The sequence below is a fragment of the Vulpes lagopus genome, chromosome 3 (assembly GCF_018345385.1).
Source record: "Vulpes lagopus strain Blue_001 chromosome 3, ASM1834538v1, whole genome shotgun sequence".
Lineage (NCBI taxonomy): Eukaryota > Metazoa > Chordata > Mammalia > Carnivora > Canidae > Vulpes > Vulpes lagopus.
The window spans coordinates 67,907,398-67,929,575 of NC_054826.1; the positions used below are offsets into that span (position 1 = coordinate 67,907,398).

General features: G+C 48.8%; 1 protein-coding gene across 1 annotated transcript in view; it reads right to left on the minus strand.

Moving 5' to 3' along the window:
• HK1 (hexokinase 1) overlaps positions 1-22,178 on the minus strand; it is a 66,635-nt gene that overhangs the window by 6,987 nt on the left and 37,470 nt on the right. The window contains exons 5-15 of the mRNA XM_041748461.1: positions 21,419-21,514; positions 20,774-20,873; positions 20,475-20,658; positions 14,470-14,625; positions 11,726-11,959; positions 9,470-9,774; positions 7,766-7,914; positions 7,359-7,478; positions 5,914-6,009; positions 4,348-4,447; positions 1,673-1,856 (exon numbers count right to left, since the gene is read on the minus strand). Coding sequence (XP_041604395.1) covers positions 1,673-1,856; positions 4,348-4,447; positions 5,914-6,009; positions 7,359-7,478; positions 7,766-7,914; positions 9,470-9,774; positions 11,726-11,959; positions 14,470-14,625; positions 20,475-20,658; positions 20,774-20,873; positions 21,419-21,514 — 1,724 coding nt within the window. The remainder of the gene's footprint in view (positions 1-1,672; positions 1,857-4,347; positions 4,448-5,913; positions 6,010-7,358; positions 7,479-7,765; positions 7,915-9,469; positions 9,775-11,725; positions 11,960-14,469; positions 14,626-20,474; positions 20,659-20,773; positions 20,874-21,418; positions 21,515-22,178) is intronic.

Here is a 22,178-nt window from a genome sequence, read left to right on the forward strand (position 1 = left end):
CTCCCCAGGATCAGAACCCACATCACCAGCACTCACATCTAACTGCAGGACTGTCTCCCTCGTGGCCAGACTTCCTACCTTTGCCCGCAGAAGCCCACTCCAGCTCTCAGCTCAAAACTTTCCTCCAAAAAACCTGTCCTCCTCCCCCTGACCGGGTTCCATCTGCCTCTCTCAGGCACCCAGACACCCTCCCTTCTCTGTCACAAGGCACACGGGCACACTGCCTCTCTTGGCCCTGAAGCAAAAGCCTAGAGAGCCTGGAACATGTGTCCTGCTCAGCTTTGAGGCCCAGGGTCTAGCACAGTGCAGTGCTAGGCTCTCAGTCCAGTGCTCAATAAATATCTGCAGAATAAGCAAACAACTGGTCTGACTCTTAAAGGGACAAGAAGACAATGAGGAGAAAGTTTCTACTAGATTTCTGGAAGGTTTTGAGAAAGCCCAGAGTACTGGTCAAGCCCCAGCACAGCGATGAAGCCACCCAGGCTGGAGGGTTCAGGTGGCTACCACACTCCTGAGGGCAGCCTATTCCTGGGGCTTGTCTCCTGCCCTTGCCATGCTCCAGTCCCAGTGTCCCCAGGCTGGGAAGAGTCCACTGGACACTCCAAAAGATCTCAGGTGCTCCATAGGAAAAACACAAGATTATGCTACTATTATCAGCTCCCAACCAGTCCTTCTGACACCATCAAGGAGACCACCTCGGTGCAGTGCTGATGGGGCTCCAGCCCCTTCCACTGCCCGCTGCTTCCCTACAACCCAGGAGGTCTTCATTTCGAGCCTATGGTAGGCAATCGAATGACACTGATCTTTGCTATATTCATTTTATGATTATCATCTATTTATGGTAATACTGGTTTCCCCTTTTGTTCCTCTCTTGTTAAATTTAAGTAAAAAAAATATAAACTGACTTAAAAACATTAAGTAAATGACATGTAGGTATATCTGGAAAAAGGCATAAATCTTGAGGGTGGCTGGAGAACAACTCTTATTTGGGAGGTGCCAACTCCCCCATCCTTTCTGCTCCTGAGGACACAGCTCAGACCAATTCATCCTGGCGATGGCAGAGGATGGCCTGAGTCCTGGGAGCCTGAGACAAGGAGTCATCTGTCTCTCTGCAGGGAGAACAGAGACTGCCAGCCCAGGCACGGTGTCTAAGACCCAGGCTCTAAAAAGCCACGAGGTGGTGTGGGAGGATGGGGGAGGATGAACAGAGCCGAAGCCCCCACTGGCCACATCCTAATTCACTTTGCCCTTTGACAAGTATGTTTTACTTCCACTAAAACAAAACAAAAACCTGCTGACCAAGAGCTTTCTATTAGTCTGTTGAGGAAGAAACACAGAGCAATAGAAAGACCAGAATGTTCCAGGATGATCACAGTCACTGAGGGAAGTAGTGTGGCTGCTGCCACCCTGTCCTCTAGGCATACTCCTAGACAGAGAAAGGCACCTGGCCAGGACATCAACCTGGTCCCACGTGTACCACATTGGGGGCACATCCTTCTGGTTATCTGCTCTCCGTGAGCCAAAACCAAAGTCAGGAGGGAATCTGAGGGACTAAGCTTCTGTCCAGACTCCACCCCTACTAGAAACTTCTTCTATTTTAACAGGCAAAATACAGCCTTACAGCCTCAACGTCCTACCACCATATGTGTCTTCCTCCACCAAGCACAGTTACCTTTGTTTCCCAGCGTTTAGAGAATATTCATCCACCAGTCTGTCGTAGATTGTTCTGATATCATCTAGACACCCGTTGTCCCCGAAGGCACCCCACTCCATGTTGATACACATCCGCCCATCATTCCCCTCCAGCATCTCGACATTCTTCATTTCTTCCATGTAGCAAGCATTGCTGCCAGTCCCTACGGGACACAAGGTGGGAAATGGATGGCTGTGCCACCATGCCCGGGGTAGCAGGGAGGGCCTGGAGCCTGCCTGGGATTCCACAGACAGGGGATGTGTTTTTGAGACTAATAACAAAATAGCTTTCCTTTCCTAATGTTTTCCAGGAAAACCTTGAAATAGAAAAGGAGAGTCAGTGTTAAACTATCCAGAGAGCATGTGATCAACTTACTTTATACTAAGATGTCAATATCCAGAGTCTCGTGTGTTTAACTGCCCGGACAAGGCTCTGTTTATTTTAATAGAAGGCAGTCTGACAACAGAGCTACGTCTTCAATGGCAAAAGTTTAGGCAATATTCAGATTGGAAGGATATTTCTCTTCTCTCTCTCTCCAAACTACATGCATATCTATAAAACACTACATTGGGGGGTTGTCTACTATCACACGGTGGATGTCTGCTTATCTTTACTGATTGAACATGGTCATGGACTAGCCTGCCCAGTCCACCCTCCCAAGTGTTTCAGAATGAAGCCCACAGTTAGTTCAGAGAAGGCCAGTGTCTTGATCATGTCAGTGGTGCCTTTCAAAGGGAGACAGTTCCTCACCATTTTGATGTCACAGACCTCTTTGAAAAACTGATGATTCTTCTGAGAAAAGGGAAAAGGGATATTCCTCTGGATGCACACACTCTACACACATACAACCTGACATATGGTTTCCAGCGGTTCAGAGTCCTCTGCTTTCCCTCCCTGAACTCCCCAGGCTGTGGACCAGCAAGGATTGGGGTAGGACCACCAACTGTTTGCTGTTCTCATCCATGAGAAGCTGAGTGTGGAAACTGAGAGGAAAGCACTCCAAAACGTGCACAACAGTTTCAATCGCCATGACATCCAAGCCCCTGTGGTCACTGGCCTTGTCTTGGTAAATGGACTACAAAATTTAAAACCAACCATTTAACAAAGGAATACTTCCCCCAGATATTTTAATATGCACCTCAGTCCCCTGGGGAGCTTGTTAAGATGCAGATTCTGGGGTGGGGCCTGAGACTCTGCATTTCTAACATGCTGGCAGGTCCACACTTCCTGTAACCAGGCCCCAGAGCACCACCAACCCAGCCCTCAGGTGGGATGCAGACCAACTTTCAGCACCCTTGGGGGATACAAGGCAATCCCCACTGGCCAGACCAAAAGGGCCTGGATTGGTTTCATTCTTTTTAAATAAACTTAAGTAGAATTCATGGATGCTTCTCACTGTGTAACTGGATTGTTTTGTGTTTCTGTTTTCTCAGCTCCCTTTTACCCCAAAGTGTGAAACTGAGAGAAGAGGAGCCCCAGAAATGGCCAGGGGTGCACAGAAAGCCAAAACACATAAATCCTACTTCTTGCCAAAGGGCACTGGGAGCAAAGAGATGGATAGAGGGAGGAAGGAGAAAGTGGGTGTGAATGCAGCAGGAACTGGGAGCACCTCCACTTTGCTCGCTTACCCGGTGCCAGGAACAGCTAATCAGGCAGCCCTGAATTAGGCAGGAAGGCCAGGCCTGACCTCCAGTGGGGAATGTGCTGTGTCACTCTGGATTTGCATGTCACACCTAAGGCCACTCATAAGCAGAGGAGTGGGGCTGGCTAGGTAACGAAAGAAAGCTTTGCAAAATAAAGGAGGAAACAAAATAGCCCCAGAGCCAGGCCCCCAAACCTTACACCTGCAGCTGTTCCCCAGTTTTCAGAATGTTCTCAGGAGCCAAACATGTCTTAACAAATGAAAGGGTATTCCAGGCACCAGGAAGGCAGCCTGCAGGAGCTTTATCCCCATCTCCTAGACACCTGGCAAAGGGTCTGCACATCAGGGCTGTCACCCCACCTTGCCCAGGGAGAGCCTGCAGAGGTTGGCCAGGAAACGGGGCCTTCTCCCAGCATCCTGACACCAGGAGCAGGCTCAGCTGGACAAATGGTCTTCTCACTGCCCTAGTTGATGTGCTTCCAGAATACCATGCTCTCAGGCCCAGACTCCTAGTGTGTTTGGACTATAAGGGAACAACCTACAGAGCCAACCTCTCTGCATCTCACTAAAGTGGCTGCCAAAGGCAAAACGGTGCTCAAGACTACTCTCTGGCCCTTTCCCACAGTCAAGGGAGAAGGAGGACTCTGTTGCCTCCCCAGTCATAGGCTCCCACCCCACAATACCTGCCTGGTGGCCCTCCCACTGAGCCCAGTAGTTGTCCCAATGGCCAGCCCAGCCCCAGGTACTCCCACCCTGTCCACCCAAGCTGTGTGAGCCATTTGGGGCCTCGCTCCTAGACAGCTCTAGTCATAAGCCCTGGGGTGAGTGTTGGGGAACAGAAAGCCACCAGGATAGCTCTGCATCCTCGGTCCAAACTCTGGAGGTGGTGACCAGACAAGAGGGACAGACATAGTGTCCCATACAGAGAAATGAGCTGCTGGCTTGAGGCCCCACAGAACAGGACAACCCAGCCTTCCCTGCCCGAGAGAGACAGACTTTCCAGAACACCTACCTACGATGAGCCCAACCTCGCATGTAGGCTCCTCATAAGCACAGGTCATCATGGTGCCCACCGTGTCATTGACCACAGCCACCACATCCAGGTCAAATTCCTTTGGAAAGAAAGAGATACAACTTTAGGAAGGGATGGCACTGCCTGACACATCACCAGAAAAAGTTTCCTTACCAACCTTTAAAAAGGCAATTAATACTCCTTCACTAACTAAACTACTAAAACTACTATTAATGATGTATCTGACACTGGAGATCTATAGAAAGGTAGCATTCTACCCATTTCACAGATGATGCTGAGTACCAGAGAAGCAGCCTGGACCAATCTGGTGAAGGGAGAAAAAAACAAGGGACTATGGCCAAACAACTCTCTTTCTCGGGGAGTTTAGAGTGTTACAGCCTTCCAGAAGGCAAACACCAATGCCAAATCCATTCCTCAGAATCTGTCCTTCTGAAATAGCCATGTAGGTACACACAGATACTTACTTCATGGCTCACGTGGGCCAGAAATATAGATCAAAGGGGGCTGTGTAAAACACGAGTTCCAGCAAACACTGCAATGCCGTGACACCGCTGAAAAGAGGGAGGTTGATCTCTGTGTGGTGACATGGCAAGATGCCGGTTTCACATTAAATGGAATAAGCAAGTTGTAATAGAGCACATACGGGAGCATTCCCATCATATGATGCGCGTACGTGTGAGTCGGTATATGCACAGAACATAAATCGGAAGAATGCTACCATTAAGAGTTGTGCAATGGGCAAAGGTAGGTCAGCAGGTTTCTTTCCAGCAGGATGTAAGTTGTCTCACGTACTCTTCCAGGTGCAATCAGCCCCTCTGTCAAAATCCTATTCGTGTCAGCCTTTCCCACTGCTGACTCGTTTGTCTGCTCTTTGGAACTAGAGGCATTTGAACTTTTTTTTTTTTAACCTAATTCCCTCATTAATAAGTAAAGTCTCTGGAATTTTTCATGTTATATTTTGTCAATCTCCTCCAGCCAAACACCACCAGAAACAAACCTGTAGTCAAAGAGAGCTGGGCACAGTGACTGGTTACAACACAGGTGACACATCTCCCGGGGTGTTTGGAACGTGCTAGAAAGCACTAATGTGGGCTTTGAGCCTGAGGTGGTGGTCATAGGGAGGGCTCAAAGTGGGGCTTGCTCTGGACTGGACATGGTCCGGAAGCAGGGCAATTCCCTGAGTGTGTGCTGAGTTCTGATGTCAGTACAGACTTGTTTTCTTCTTGTCTATTTTCCATCAGAGTTATGGAGAGAAGCTTCGTGGTCACCAGGAGGTCCCCAAGGCCGACTGGCTGTGCCAAGCCATGCCTGGCTGCTGGGGGCTGCTTGTCTCTGTTTCAGGCATTATAAAAGTCATGATTTTACTTTTCTAAAACCATCCTTCAACAACACAATACCGTCCACCTCCAAATTACTGCTGACAGTCCAGAGAATCTTCAGACCCTGGGCACACACTTCTGTGCTTCAATTCTTTACAGCCAGTTTTTATGATCCCACCATCCCCAAAACAGTGAAGATTTTTAAAAACATCCTTTCCATAGTTACCTCTCTCCTTTTTATCGCTTCCCTTAGTAACGTTGCTACGTCGTTCCCCACGCAGTCAGTCGCCTTAAAACCCTTCGTCCAGGTGATCAAGATTCCCTGAAACAGGTAAGGTACCAGGAGAGTCCTGTGTAATTAGCCCTTCTGGGCAGAATGTAAAGTTTCCCTCCCTCCCTCCTGAGTAAACATCTGCTGAGAATCTGCAATGAGACTATGTTAGAGCATCTCAGGCACAAAGGACTAACATACAAGGGGTCCTCTGCACCAGCCTGTCCCCTCCTCACCATCCCCAACACCCACCACAGTCTAGTGGATAATTCGCATTTCACAGATGAAGAAACTGAGGCTTCAGAGGATAATGGTGCAGCCCCTGGTAAAACCAACTAGTTCCCCTAAGGAATAGTCTGCCAATAGCATAAATGGAGAAATGCAAATTTTTAGTAACGCCTGATACTGCCTAAAGTAAACTTTTGGTTTGAATGAAGTTATACATTGGCTGGGCGTGTACTCACTACAATGAATACAGGTGACAGTACAAGCGAACCCCTTAAAAAAATGCAGACCTTTAAAAACTACAGAGCACAAATGTATTTGGATCTAACTGCTGAGGTATAAAAGAGCTTAAGAGGACAACACCCCAAGCCAGCACAGTGACTTGATTAACTGGCTTCCAGAAGCAAGTGACCCTACCTAGCCTCCTAGGTGCTGCCTGCCAATCATTTGCCTTAAATCCTGGCCCAAGGCTCTTTGTGATCAAATGCTACTCCAGGGCTCCTCCCTGGCCACACCCCCACCGGTGACACAAGGAAGCACTTGTGACTACTCTAGCATGACAGGCTCCGTCCTGCCTCTGTGACTCTGCACAATCAGTTCCCTCTGCCCAGCATAACCCCACCAACCTGCCACCCTCAGCCCTGAGCCCTCAGCCCAGTGCCGAGCTGCGCACATAAGGCTGGGATCTTCCATTAGACTGTTGGCCCCCTGAGGCGGGCAACTGTCACCTTCAGCTCTGTACACAGCACTCAGTATTCTGCAGGTGCTCAAGCCCTGGCCCTGGAGACCCTGTTTCATTCCATTTATTGAGCATTTATTAAGTAAGTATGGGGTAGGGTGGGGTGGGAGGAGGGTGGACACAGGCCCTAGCTCAAGGAGCACCGGACACAACAGAAAAGAGACAATCACTAAAAACATGGGAAAAGTGCTGCAATTAATACTCGAAGGAAGAGGGAACATGGGGTAGAGGCTGAGATATTTTCACCTACAGGACCAGGAGGCTTCCCAGAGGAGGTGGGTACTCCAAATGATAACAAACAGAGAAGGCTCTTAAGAGCTTAAAATAAAGCCTGGGTCAACCCACTGTGACATGTGAGCCACTCCCGACACTGAGTGGAGGCTGAAGGAGACCCCAGGAGTCCGCGCTGCCCCGTGCCTAGGGGAAAGAGTCTTACCGCGTCCAAGCTTGTCTGCTTGCAGGGAAATGAGAACGTAAAGCCCAGAGGCATTTTGGGTCCTTTGATGCCCATGTAGTCCAGGAAGTCAGAGATGCAGGAGACGATGTGGTCAAACAGCTATAGGAGAAAAGAAGGGATTACCGTGCTCTCTGGTTTCATGATTTCAGCTCACATGTACAAGTGCACAACTACATACACACATGCACAGAACAAGTACCCCTCCAGGAACTTTGCAGCCCCCCAAGCATCATAAGCCCAGCTTTGCGGAAGGTGCCTGATGCTTTGAGGCCATGAGGACACAGCTGCATAGCTGGGTGCACCACGTGGCAGGTTTGGGGGGACCCAATGCCACTGGACAGGTGACACACGTGTGCCATCATGGTATAAAAGCAAAACTGTCTCACCTCTTCCCCAGTGCCCTGCATGATTTCAATGGGAATGGCATAGATCTTGTTGTGCATTTCCACCGTTCTCTTTTTCCCACTGCGGATTTTCACCAGTAGGACACGGAAATTTGTTCCTCCAAGATCAAGGGCCAAGAAGTCACCATGCTCTATCACAGTCAAGAACAGAAAGATCATCAAAAACAGCAAAGTGTCTCTTGGTAGCCAGTAACCCCAAGACTCGAGCCCCTATATTAAATAGAGGGGAGAAGCTTTGGCTTCTGCTCCCTCCAGCACACGGCTCCAGCTCAGGGAGGGTGGGCAACTCACTCACTGACCACCATGATCTTTGAGCCACGCTAGCAGGACAAAAGACCCATGGACAAACCACCTCACAATAAGCCAACAAACAAAATTCTCCAGGGTTACTAAAAAGCAGGGCAACAGTGACCCGATTTTAGGGAAGCTCACACCAAAATTAGTACTTGATGTCAATGTGTAGACTGTAAAAATGTGCACATTTTCTTCCTTCTACTTTTCCTTTGCAAAGTGACTTTGCAGTTCTTCCCCTCAAAAGATGGAGTCTGTTTCTCCTCCCCTTGGCTCTGGCCCAGCCTTATGACTCGCTTTGGCCGACAGAGTGTGGCAAAAGCAAAGCTAAGCCGGTCCCCAGCACAGGTCTCCAAGAGGCTCTGAAATCCTTCCTCTTTTTTACAGACCCTGCTGCTACCACTTGAACAAGCCCGGTGGCCTGCTGGAGGGTGAGACATGTGGCCAGGCACTCCTGTACCCTTGCTGAGTGCCAACTGCTAGATGTGTGAGTGAGGCCTCTAAGCAGTCCAGTGACTGCAGACTCATGAATGTGTCCAGCAGAGACCAGCTGTGCCTGGCCCAGAGGAGCAATAAGAAGTGGTTGCTATTTTAAGCCACTAGGTTTGAGGGTGGTTTATAATGTGATGATACAACACAATAATAAGTAACTCACACATAGGACATAATTTATACCACAAAGAGAATTTCAAGGACTCACCCAAGAACCCCTCAGAGTCTCCATAGCACTCAGCAAGGTCAGCCTTAGGGGCTGCATTCTTTTTTTTTTTTTTTAAGAGTTTATTTATTTATTCATAAGAGACAGAGAGAGGGGGGGGGGGGCAGAGACACAGGCAGAAGGAGAAGCAGGCTCCTCACTGGGAGCCTGAAGTGGGATTCGATCCCAGGACTCTGGGATCACACCCTAAGCCAAAGGCAGACACTCAACTGCTGAGCCACCCAGGCGTCCCAGGGGCTGGACTCTGTTCTCCAATCTGCCTGGAGCCCCAGGCCTCCTTGTCTACCTCCCGTGCAACCTGTTAGGACTTAGGAAGGGTGCACTGGGTTATCTATCCTTCTGCTGGTTCATCTGCTTGTAAGAGACCCTACTGTAATCCCAGTACTGTAGGACTGTCCCAGTCATTCTTTTAAGAATACTTTCTGATTCTGAGCAGGACTGTGGTTTTAGTGATGGTGCTTGCCTGGGGGGCTTGACCTAGGGAAAGAAAGTCATGTGTCCAGAGTCAACAGGTGTGGCAAATAATTGGTAAAAATGGAAAACCCAGGTTGTGAGTGGGTTTCTAGTTCTTGCCAAAATAAACGCATCCACTGGAGATGCGACTTTCCTGCAGCCCCACTCGGTCACCAGTGGGGAGACGCCAGAGAGGTGCACTGGCCCCCAGCAGAGGCCCTCACCGGTCCCGTCTGGAGTGCTCCGGACAAAGGAGGGCAGCATCTTCACCACGGCCTTTTCGTGCGTCTGCTTCCTCAGGCCCATATCCATCTCGGTCCGCATTCTCTTCTTCACCTCCAGCAGCATATCCTTGGTGAGGCGGAAGTGGGCCAGGGTCTCCTCTATCTGCCGGTGCTGCTCGGCCAGGCGGTAGGCCACCGCAGTGACCATGGCGGCCCCCTTGCCGCTGCCGCTCTCAGAGAGGAGGAAGCGCACATCGGAGTCGGGGACCAAGCGCCTGAGAGTCTTGTGGAAACGCCGGGCATACCTGCGAGGGGAGCATGCCACAATAGTTAGAGGAGCCATCTGTCAGGGACCTCAGTTCCCCTTCCTTTTCCTCACACCTAAATTCCATGTTCTGTACTTGATTTTCTCATGACACAGGGCACCATGCATGCGCTGTAGAAAAGCTGGCAAATGCAGAGAAGTTTAAAAAAAAAATGAAATAGTCCATAGTCACACATGACAAAAAAGATTCGCCTTGTTTCATGAGTGTCAAATACAGAAAATTCAGGGCTTGAAAGGGCTTCTGTCCTTCACCATGACAAGGAGATAACAGCAGTCATCCAGAACCCTGTGGTTGGAAGTCAGAAAGCTCCGGAGACAAGGGCAAGCTCTGCTACTTCCACATCAGGTGACCTTGGGCCTGTCACTTGACCCCGAAGTCCATGAGGATTGACGGTATCTGGCAGATAGGGGTGTGGGAGCAACCAAATGAGATCATCAATTGCTTGGATTGGCTACTGGGGTTGAGGACAGGTGCCATAAATAATCACTCTTGTTTTTTTGTTTTTTTTGTTTTTTTATTCACTTGCCTTTCCCTCTGCCCCCAAGGGTCTGGACATCCTTTATGGGCTAGAAGAGGGCTTTAGGACTCAGTGAGAACACTGAACCTCCTCAAAGTTTACGGTCTGTCATAAGTATGAAAGGTTGCCTGCCAAAGGAAACAGGGAAACCAAAGCCCCAAAATATTAACAGTGATCAATGCCAGGGGATAGAATTAAAAAATAACTTCTATTCTCTTTGTAAGTTTTTGAACTATCTAAAGTTTCTATACCAAATACATGTTACTTCTGAAATAAAACACATTTGATCAAAGTTACTTATTTTTTTTTGCATGTGATAATCATAGATGAAGAGCTCTGGTGGTGGCTAGTGGTGATGGTTGCAAAACTGTGTGAATATACTTAGTACCATACACTCAGAAATGGTCAGGATAGTAAATTCTATAGTGTGTATTTTACTGCAATTAAAAAACATTTTTTTTAATGTCACGTTGCAAATCCCTTTCTTATCCAAACATCTGCCAAGAAACCGTCCACCCCCCAAAAAAGATAGCTAGTTTCATTATGAAAAATTTTACAAATACTTTAAAAATACAAAGAAATAAAATTATGAACCTAACAGATAAGAATGTGTAACGAGCTCACACCCTATCCTCTCAGTAACAGGATGATTTCCATGTAAGTCAACATTCATTTAACTGTTACTAGAACTGGGTGTGAAGGTACCACAGGGCCACTTCACATGTACTTCGTAGATACAATGGCCAAATATCTGAGGTCCTGTGCAAAAAATCATGTCATAGGCAGCTATTGTTAAAAGTTAGTATATAAAGATTCAGATTTTCATCTTTAGCCTTTTAAAAATGTACCCACCATATTCTTGGTACCACAAATGGCTTTTGCAGCTAAGCTGTTCAATACACAAGAAGGCAGCATGGTGATGAGCCCCTCATCACCAGTAGGGACCACTTACAATTTGTACCTCCTTCTGGCTCTCGGATACAAAGCATCAACAAGTCGCCCGTTTAAAAAAGGCATGTCTGAGGGTTGTGGGGCCTTTTACAGAAGCTTCTAAAATAAGAATGTGGGCATTGTACCTATGACCCAAGCTGTAGTAAGAATGAAGGTCACTGATGAAATAGGAATAAGTAAGAGAATTTAAGATACAGACACATCCCATCCAGTGTTCCTGGCAGCTACAGAGGTCTCTAATAAGACTTATGAAATAAGGAAAAGTGACAGTACAGAAGCAACACCAGGAGAACTGGCTGAGGGCCAGATACTTCTCAAGTGAGCAATTCTGACCTCTCTGCCCAGAACCTGGTATTGTCTTGTATGCCAAAGACGTTCACTGGGTGCAAAAGTCTGACCTTTGGAGAAGGTCCTGAGCCCAGATGGGCACTGAGTGCCAATGATAGCAAAGGGCAGACTCACTGTGGGTGCGTCTTGTAAAGAGACCCGTCGACACCAACCGTGGTCCGCAGCCTGGGTGTGCCCTTGTTATCTCGAAGGCGGTTCAAGATGGCGCCCAGCGTTGCAGCCACCAGGTTTGCGGAGCGAAATGAGACAATGGTACACACGTGCTGGACTGAAATACAGTCGTCATCAGATGGCTCCACTCCCAGGCGGGTCAGGATTTCTTTGGCATTGTGGAGGCCTTCCTTATTCCTGTGAGGTTAGAGGCCAATAATTGTGAGTTAAGGATCACATTGGGCTATGCAAAGCATTGAGTTCTGAAAGTCCTGGAAAGGTGAACTCCTTCATTCACCATGTGTGTATGGTATGGGATTAAGACAAGAAGTGTGTTCTGAGAACACAAGAAGGAGTCTCCTCCATAAGAAATCCCAGGTAATAAGAGAAAAAAAAATGGTACTGGGCTGGGTTATGACACGTCAGGAACATGGAGACAAGTGGAGGAGAGACTTAGCTGCCTCAACCCCCAGAGCTCAGTGCTCTGGTGCTTTGACCCAGGCAAATCCCCTGCTCCTGAGGTCTGTGAGTTGCCCTGAGATGCTTATATACCCTTTCCTTGAGGTTTTCCAGTCAGATTTTAATTTTATGCATACCTGTTTTATGTATCTTCTGTTAGATTCACTCTGAGGTATTATGATTTTGTTACCATTATAGATGGTATGGTATATATTCATATATATATATACACATACACACACACACACACACACACACACACACACACATCTATAGATGTCTTTTTTTTTTTTTTCACTTTCCTGTAACATAGTAACGTGAGATGTTAACACTGGGGAAAACTGAGTCAGCAACACATGGGAACACTCTGTACCATCTTTGTAATTTTTCTGTAAGTCTAAAAGTATTCTAAAATAAAAGGCTTATTTAAAAAATATTTTATTTTTTATTTTAATTATTTTATTTACATATTTTAATTATTTTATTTTATTTTAATTATTGCCAATATATAGAAATACAGTTGGCTTTGGTATCTTATCTCCAGACAACTCCCTAACCTCTTGTTATAGATATTACTTGTCTAGATATTTTTGGTGTCCCATACAGACAATTAACATCTGCAAATAATGATAATTTTACTTCCTCTTTTTTTATTCTTATGTCTTTAATTTCGTTCTCTTTTCTTTTTTCTTTTTTACTATTTTTAATTTTTTTTTTTTTTTGTCTTTTCAAACACTGCCTAAGACTTAAGACCATGCTAAATAGAAATAGGTGATACTGTCTTACTGCTGATTTTAAAGAGAATGCTTTGAATGTCTGTCCTGGTAGGATGCTCAGGTTTGGTTGAGACGGCCTTTATGACAATGTACATGTGCTTTCTTGAGCTAGTTCACCTGGGCTTTTGTTTCTTGGTAACCAAAGAGCTGACACCAGAAGCAGGCCAAAAGAAAGTCAGGCATTTCCTGACTCTGTCAATGACTTTGAAGACATGCCATGAGCCTTGTGTCCCCTCCCTTCCCAGAAGCTAGCTGGGAGGCTTGAGAAGAGAGATGGCCGGAAACTCAGTGTTGCGGCACCTTGTCCCAATAGCTGCTGAAGGAGAGTGATCCTAGGGTAGATGCCCAGGACAGGGATGTGACTGAAGAGTAAGTCTTACATAAACCCCTTCCAATTTCCACAGCCTCCTACTCTAACTGCAGCCAGCAGGTGTGCATCTTCTGCCAGGAACCAGAGCTAGGAAGCCACTGGCTCGACGCAAGTCTCCACACAGCAGGGCAGTGGGAAGGATGGCTCCATGCAGAGGTGAAAGGACATCTCCAGCATCAAGCTAGCCCTATCTTTCAGCAGGTGGCCTCTCACAGGGCTACATGTCTCTGAACCAGAAACAGAGCCTGGTGGCACACAGAGGCCAGCCATAAGACAGGAGTCCTTCAGACTACTCAAACTGCCATCGGATCAAGTTTGCCTTCTTCCCTTTTGGGGTGTTGGCCCACAAGTAACAGCTGAGGCAAAGAAGTCTGGGCTTCTAGGGGAGGCTGAAAGGTAGCAGTTGCTGGCTGCACTCTATCCTCCGCTGCCCATCTACCCTGTCTCAGCTGTTAACCAATGTTTCTCAGACTTGTGCCAGGGAACACATCTGGCTGTTAACAGGTGAGAGATTGGGGAGAGGGCATTTCAGGCACAAAAAGAAGTTTGGGAAATTGGGGTGCCTGGGTGGCTCAGTCAGTTAAGTGTCCAACTCTTGATTTCTGCTCAGGGCCGTGAGTTCAAGCCTTGAGTCAGGCTCTACATTGGGCATGGAGCCCGCTTGTGATTCTCTGCCTCATCCCCCCAACCCCCAGCATACACACGTACTGCCTTTGTGTGCTCTCTCAAAGAAAAAAAAAAGAGAGAGAGAAAAGTTTGGCAAATTATAAGTTAACCAAAGTAAACTGGGTTTTCTTTAATAAGCTAATGAATACTATAAATCTCTAAATGGAGGCTAAATATGCAATATTTCCCAAACCTATTAGCCACAGAACCCTTTCTTCAGGGAACACCTAGTTATCTTGAGGTCACCAGGGTTCCCTGGAACACAGGCTGGAGAAGGTGCCCCCAGGGACTTCCAAGGCCAGGCCCAGGCTCAGTGAGCTCCTCATTCACCACTAGAAGCATCTGCTCTGTGGACTCTGATCTCCCCTGCATGTGTGGGCGACAGGGGTAGGGGGTGGTATGAAGGAAGAGAGAAAGCCCTAGGGGCTAACACCTACTTCTCAATGGCTGACACATCACTGGTCTTCAACTTTCCCCTGGTGAGCAGCTCCGGTGTGATCCGCCCTTCAAATAACAGGCTCTCCTTGGCCATCTTGACCAGGATCAGTCGAACCAGCTCCCCTAGGTACATGCCACTGACCATCTTCTCAAACCTGCAGGAGCAAAGCACATGGCACTTGTCAGGTCCTTCCTACATGTGTACCCCAAGGGAAAGCTCGTGAGGGACACAACAGACAGGTAGACACAAGAGAGAAGCACCGCCTCATCTGCCCAAGCTTATGGTCTCACCGGCAGGCCAAACCGCACTCCTGTGTCGCTAAATGTTGACGAGACAGCAGTGGCGGGGGGCGGGGCTCCTCCGGACCCCACATCCAACACCAGGGTGGCGAAAGGATGGAAGCACCATGGGGCACAGGGCAGGCAGGGAAGGCTGCCTGGAGGTGAGTCTGGGGATGACGAGGAGGTTCCCCAGACAAAAATGCACAATATGATTTCTTTTCTGTTTTTTTTTTAGATTTTTTAAAATGTATTTATTCATGAGAGACACACAGAGAGAGGCAGAGACATAGGCAGAGGGAGAAGCAGAAGCCTGATGTGGGACTCGATCCCAGGACCCCAGGATTACACCTGAGCTGAAGGCAGACGCTCAACCACTGAACCACCCAGGCATCCCGATTATCATCATTTCTTACAAGACATTACACTGTGCTTTTTAAAGGGCTCTCATGGCCATCACTCCAGCAAGGAGGTCCCGAGCCCTGTGAGAGGAGGTGGCTAGGATGCATTCTCTCCATTTCCCGGCTCAGAAAAGGTAAATGCCTTCTAGGTAGGAAGGCTGAGTAGATGAGGGACTGAAATACAGCTATTCCCCATGGGACCCCTGTCACTATCCACCTTCCTGGCATCTGTGTTCTCTTTCTCTGGCCAAAAGGACCAACAATTTACTTTGGGGAACCCACTCCTCCCCTACTGATCTCACCCTAAACCCCAGAGGAGGGCTCTGATTAACTTATCCTGTGGCCCCAGCCACATGTAGCCACAGGCCAATCATAGTGAATCCTCTCTCTTGCTTCCTTGGGAGGTGTGGGCTCTGGGCCACATATGAGCCAGATACAGGCCCCATATCCTGGCTGAGCAGGGGCCAGGAGGAAGCACCAAGCAGGACACGTCGAAGTGGAAGGCAGGTCCACATCCAGGTGCCCTGCCTCTCCTCTGAGGGAGCCCAGCTGGCACACCCAGAGCTAGCTGTGACACAGCAAAACAATCTGTTCCATTCAGAGCTATGCCCAGGAGCCAGGGATGCTGCTGGGACCTGAGCACCTGGCCCTCCCTGCCTCCCGGACCCCCTCTCCCCCACATGGGCACAGAGGAAGATGGTTCTCATTGTTACCGCTCCTGACAGGACCAGACAGGACTGCCCCAGCCACAGCCGTGTGGAGGATCCCTGGCAGGAGAGGGCCTGTCTGAGTCCCAGTCACTCAGCCACCACCCCAATACCTGTGGGAATAGCCTCTGCCCAGCCCTGAGCAGGAATCTCAAAGCAGTAGGAGCCAGATGGCCTGGGCTCAATCCTGGCTCTGCTGCTTACCATGCTACTTCCTGGTTTCCTCACCTGGATAACGGGGTAGATGGCAGGGCCTCTGGTAAGGTTACTGTACAGAGGATATACAGGCCACCATGGGTGAAGTGCTTCGGTGTCTGCTAGCCATAAGTATGTGGCCCTTGCTATGCATCTCACACTTTCCTAAGCACTTCACTTGTACTAACTTACATTCATTCTCATTATAACCCTATGAGGTAGACAGTATCATTATCCCCATTTCACAGGTGAGAAAACTGAGGCTCAGAGAGGTTCTATAACTTGCCCATGGTCACACAGCTAATAGGTAGCAAATCCACATTTTGAACCCACATAAGCACCAGAGGCTATGTATGCTGTAAGCACTGTGCTGTTCTCTTTCATGGGTAGTTGTCATTAAACGTGACCTACAGCTATCATGCTAGTGGCCACCTAGCCCCATCCCCGACTCTGTCCCTGGCTACCTTCATCAGCTCACTTCCTCCTTAGGCGGCCTGCCCCCACTGGGCGGTGTAACAGAAAAGGTTCTTCCTCTTAGGATGAGCTAAAATCAACCTCCTGGCACCCTCTACCCACTGCTTCTCACTTTGCCCTCTGGAGACACTCAGAATGATCTCCCTTTTCTACAAGGACATCTTTTACATACACAGATCCTGACACCCCCTTTTCCTAGGGCCCCTGACAGAGCAGCAGGATGAGGAAAAAGCATCTCTGATGCGTCTCGCTGAGCTCAAGCCAAAGGCTCTCGGACACAGCAGGGCTCCTTCTCCACCAACATGCTTCCCTCTGCTCAAGTGAACCAAGCAAGTGGTGATCTGCCTGTCAGCATTCAGATGCCTCCAACCACAGACTAGCCGGCAACACCGTGGTGCTGCAGCCTTCCTGCCTGCTGGTGGGCACAGGCAGAACTGAGACCCATGGGGCCTGGGGACTGGCTGGGAAGGGTGGGGTGGGGGTCATGTTCAGACAGGGGAGCAAGGACCTGCATGCCAATTGGGAGTTCCCTTGGCAGCCAGGGTGTGCTCCAAAGGGCAGCCCAGGGGGTACTCCAAAGGGCAGCCCAGGGCCAGATTGCCGGGGGGGGGGGGGGGGGGGGGTCTGAGGCCACGCTAACCAGGACTAGCAGTGTGGAGAGGTTCTGTACCGTGGGAAGAGCAACGGTAAGAACAGGTGTTTGGGGGCTGACTTCAACTACCGTGCAGGCCAAAGAATTCTCCAGGTCAAACCGTCCTGCTGTCATAATCACTGCCGCTTTAGTTTTGTAGGGCAAGTGTCTCCTTGCATTTTGAAGGATGTGATAAGGAATCACACGGGGCAATGGGATTCAAAATTCTAGACATGACACAGAAAAAAGAAGATCAAGAAGTCCAAGGAGCAGGATGGGAGGAGAAAGAGAATGAAAAATGAAAGAAGGCTGGGCCAAAATCTATAGCAGGAGACAGGTATGTGGCCAGAATTTCAAAGGCCTAGAGTAGAAGGATAGTAGAGAGGATGTTGAATACCTGATCCCTTTTAGAGAGAGAACTTCTAACTCTGGGGCAAGGTTTGGGTTGCTGAATACTCAGAGCTGTCCCCTGCTGTCCTGAAAGCAGCAACCACCAATGAAGGCCGGAACCACCAAGCTAGCATGCTCATACCCTTCCAGCAACTGCATATAGTCAGAATTCGGTGAATGTAAACTTCAGACAAAATGAATGAGTGGGTGTGTAGTGGTCTAGAGCCCTTTTGGGTACCGAGGACCTTTGCACAAATCCCACACACTGTAATCACCTGGGGAGCTCTTAGGCTCCTGAGGACAGGTCCCAGCCCAGGCCAACTGAGTCAGAATTGGGAAGGACGTGGGCAGGGTGAGGGATGCCTCAGCAGCAGTCTGTTTTTAAAAGGCCTTTATGTAATTCTGATATGCAATCAGGGATGTAAAACCAATCCTCCAGACAATTCTTGATAAATGTCCATAAATGATCAGAGATGACTCTTAGACATTCTAGAAGCTTACTTTAAAAACTCAAACTTTCCAATGGGGCAGAAAAACCTAAACCTAAACCAGATCAAAGCTCAACAAAGAGTCGTGGGTCAGCTTGTCCTATCCCAGTGCCTTAATTTCCCTACCAGTCAAATGGAGCTCACATCCCCACACCACAAACAAGGACAAAATGGCTTTGAAGAATTTGTCATTGCACAGAAGACACAGGGAATCCCCAAAAACTTCAGCAAGGAGCCTAGGAGAATAGCAAAAATCCACTTTGGCAAAAAAAAAAAAACTCTGGCCAACAGCCAATTTCTAGGCATGTGTGATGCAACCCAAGGATTTGTCACATCTTCAGCATTGTTCTTAACAAGACCTGACCTCTGGTAATCAGCATACAGGGAAACATACTGGAGAAGATGGACTTCACCCCACCCCTCACTCTTTCACCCATTCACCTATTTATTTACCCATCCATTTCCCAGCCATCCAGTCACCTCCCATATCTACCAGTCATCCATCCATTCATCCCCCCATCCTTCATCTAGCCATCACCATCCATCTATCCACCTCCTCGTCCCCATCCACTATCCATCCATCCATTCATATCTATCCATGCATCCATCCAGCCACCATTCCAGAAATATTTATTGCAAAGCAACGACAAGCCTAATTCACAGTTCAGCCTGGGAATACAGTTTGGCCCCTTAAAAAATTCAGAAATACTTCAAAATGGATGGCAGAAAAATCCAGGTTTTCACCGAAGCCACAGCAGATACTCACACTGGGGCTAAGGATAGGATACAGACTAGTGCCTGGGTCACATCTGCTCAGTTATCCCAGGTAATTGCCCTGCTCTGGGGGAGGGGCACCTCCTGATTAAGTGATTGACAGTAATTCCAGGTACATCATCTCTTATCTGAAACCTCTAGGGCCACAAATGCTTGGGAATATGGAAATGTGAGGATTTTAGGGGGTGCAATATGATGAATATGCACATTTTATAGAATATCCCCAGAGGTACCCGAGACAGTAATTGTAATTACCAAGCACATCCACAGCTCTCCAGTGAACCATACAAGTAGGTACAGTGAATAGTTTCATGTCAGAAGGGATTAGGTAAATGGATTGGGGGGAGAAAAAAAAAAACCTTTGGCTGTCAGAGCTTTGGAACTGGCACCCTTATCACAGGTCGGTACCCCAGTCTCAGGAAGCAAAGTGGATATTCAACTCTGGCATTCTCTTAATGAAAAACTCAGTTATCTATCACCACCATTCCCAGTGGAGGGAGGCTGGCCATTGATGCGATTCCATTAACTTGGGTGGAAAACCCAATCATCCAGCCTGGGTTATGGAGATCTGTGGGTGATGGGTTTCAAAATGACAAAGGAACTCCCTTTTCTCTCTGGCACAAAATAAGGACTAGTAAGCCAACAGGGTCAATGGACATCTCTCAGCACACTGACAGCATCCAACCCCAGGAAAAGGCTGTTGGGATGGCGATCAGAAGGAGCTAGCAGCACGCTGGCATCACAGAGAAATAGAAGCACACACTTCAGGAACTAAGTCATTCAAATCAAGAGATGCCCACATTGCCCTGAATAGTGTCACTCATACCTCCGGACCCGGGAGCTCTCCACAGCCAAAAATAACCTGCCCAACAAGTCTGATGCTCTTTATCAACTCTGATCCATCCACCTATACACGGCATGGAAGAAGGGTCTCCATTCCCTGGCCTCCAAAGGACACAAATGGTTTGCCCCCGCTCCTCTGTATGATGGGTATGTACCTATGGGACACAGCTCCCCAGCTAGCTCTCAAGGGCTGGACAGGAAGGGGCTAGTCTGTGTCCTGGGAACCTAGCACAGAGCCCTCAGGACACTCACTCTACCTGCTTAGGAGATGCCTTGTTTACTGTGTGGCCTTGCTCGCCCTGAGCGGCAACACCAGTGACTACAGCGCGCACAAGTGTTTTTAAGCCTTAGCTGTATATTAATGCTTCTGTGCTCTTCATCTTCAAAATTTTTCACAAGGACACAATTATAGCGTAATTCGACAAGAAAATCATTTAAAACATGCTTTTAAAGCTGTAGATGCAGGGTGCCTGGGTGGCTCGGTCAGTTAAGTGTCTGTGTTCAGCTCAGGTCAGGCTCCCTGCTCAGTGGGGAGTCTGCTTCTCCCTCTCCCTCTGCTGCTCCCCCTGCTTATGCATGCATGCTCGCTCTCTCTAGCTCTCTCTTTCTGCGTCAAATAAATAAATAAATAATCTTTAAAAAAATTTAAAGCTGCAGACACCATGGCTGCGTATCTATCCAAAGGAGGGACGGATCACGCAAATCTGATGGGTTTCTCACTTTGTGGTCACTTGCCTTTCTGCCCCTTTCATCTGAACCCTACAGCTTTCACTTATATCCCCAAAGTCAGGCCCACGACCAGTCAGAAAAGGTGGGACTCACAGCTGCTTCCCAGGGTTGAGAGAGCCCCGGTCTATCTCCCGGTCGAACTCGGTGCGGATGTCTTCCAGGGACCCGTCGTCCCCGAAGGCCCCCCACTCCGTGTTGATGCACATCCTTCCCTCATCGCCTTCCACCAGGTCAATGTGCCTCAGTTCCTCCATGTAGCATGCATTAGTGCCAGTGCCTTGGAGAGAGAAACCAGATCAGAAGCCATGACCACACAAAACCCTGAGAGGAGGCTGCCCATGCTTTCTGGAAACACTGGCTGAGGGGCGGACATGAGGAAGGGGTGACATTACCAATGATGAGGCCGACCTCACACTGCTGGTCATCATAGCCACAGGTCATCATGGTCCCCACTGTGTCGTTCACCACAGCCACTATGTTGGCGTCATAGTCCTGGGGACACGGAAGGGGGTGTCACCGTCCACTCTCACATGAGAGCACAGGTCACCCGCCTGCGAGAGAGCACAGCCAGCGCGGCTCCAGTGGGCTGTGCTGCTCTCATCACTGCTGGCACTCACATCCGCCCGATTAGGGCGCAGTGATGACATTATGGAAACTGCACGGTCACCTTCATTACCTGGCTTAAGATGCTTTTCAGAGTGGATTTCCCACCCAGAGCCACAGCCATCTGGAAAGCACACACTCCATCCCTGTGCTCCAGCCGTGCGGGCTGCGCCTGTCAGAAGGAGGCGGCCCCTGCCTGAGGGCTCGGCCCGTGGGGGGAGCACCTTACACAGCCCTGCTTCGAACCACCTGACCTCCTGGTCTGTGGACCCTCTCTGTTCATCTGTCCAGGTCTTCCAGACACCCCATGTGATGGCCCAGGCCATGCAGCACTGTCCCCAGGAAGGGCCCCATCTGTTTCAGACCCCAGCCTTTTCCCCACAACCTCCACCTCCATGTGGCCCAGACAGGCGGCCCCTAGAGAGAGAATTTACCCCGCGCTTCTTGATGGCTTTGTTAAGCAGCTTCACCACATCCATCCCCTCCACTCCACTTGCTTTAAATTTCTTTGTCCAGGTGATCAGGATGCCCTGTAAAGGAGAGCAGATGGGGGATGGACGAGCACTGTAGGAGCCCCAGGTCACTGGGTGGGTGGGGGGGAGGGCTCCTCAAGGGGCAGGGACAATGCGGAGGCCCAGAGAGGACAAGCAGCTTGCTCCAGATTGCACCAGGTAACCACAGACCCTGTCCCATCTCCTACTCATCCATCTGTATCAGGGACTTCTCTGGGGGCTGCCTTGGAAAAAAACCCACAGCTCACACTAGAATACAGCAAGTGTCTGGCCAGGAGAGGAGTGTCACACCGCACGCAAATCTAACTGGATGTCAACTGCGCTTTTCTCTTAAAAAGAGACAAAGAGAAATCTCATCATTACCTGATCACCCCTCCCCACTGGCAATCTAGATCCCAGCTTCCACGGCCCCAGGGAAAGGAAATCAGAGCCAAATGGGGAAGAGAAGCAAAATACCAATGGAATTCTTGGCTACTGAACTTAAAGCCAGGTCCTAGAGACTTAAGGATAATACCGACTAAATATGATTTATGCCTCTTCCCCAAATTTGGAGTTTAAACCCCATCTATAAGCAGCAACTCCACTATTTATACAATATGACCCATTTCTGTTTCTTTATTAGAAAAGAAACATCAAAAAGGATAGGCAACCAGTGGTCACTCACTGGGGAATGGGGAAGGGT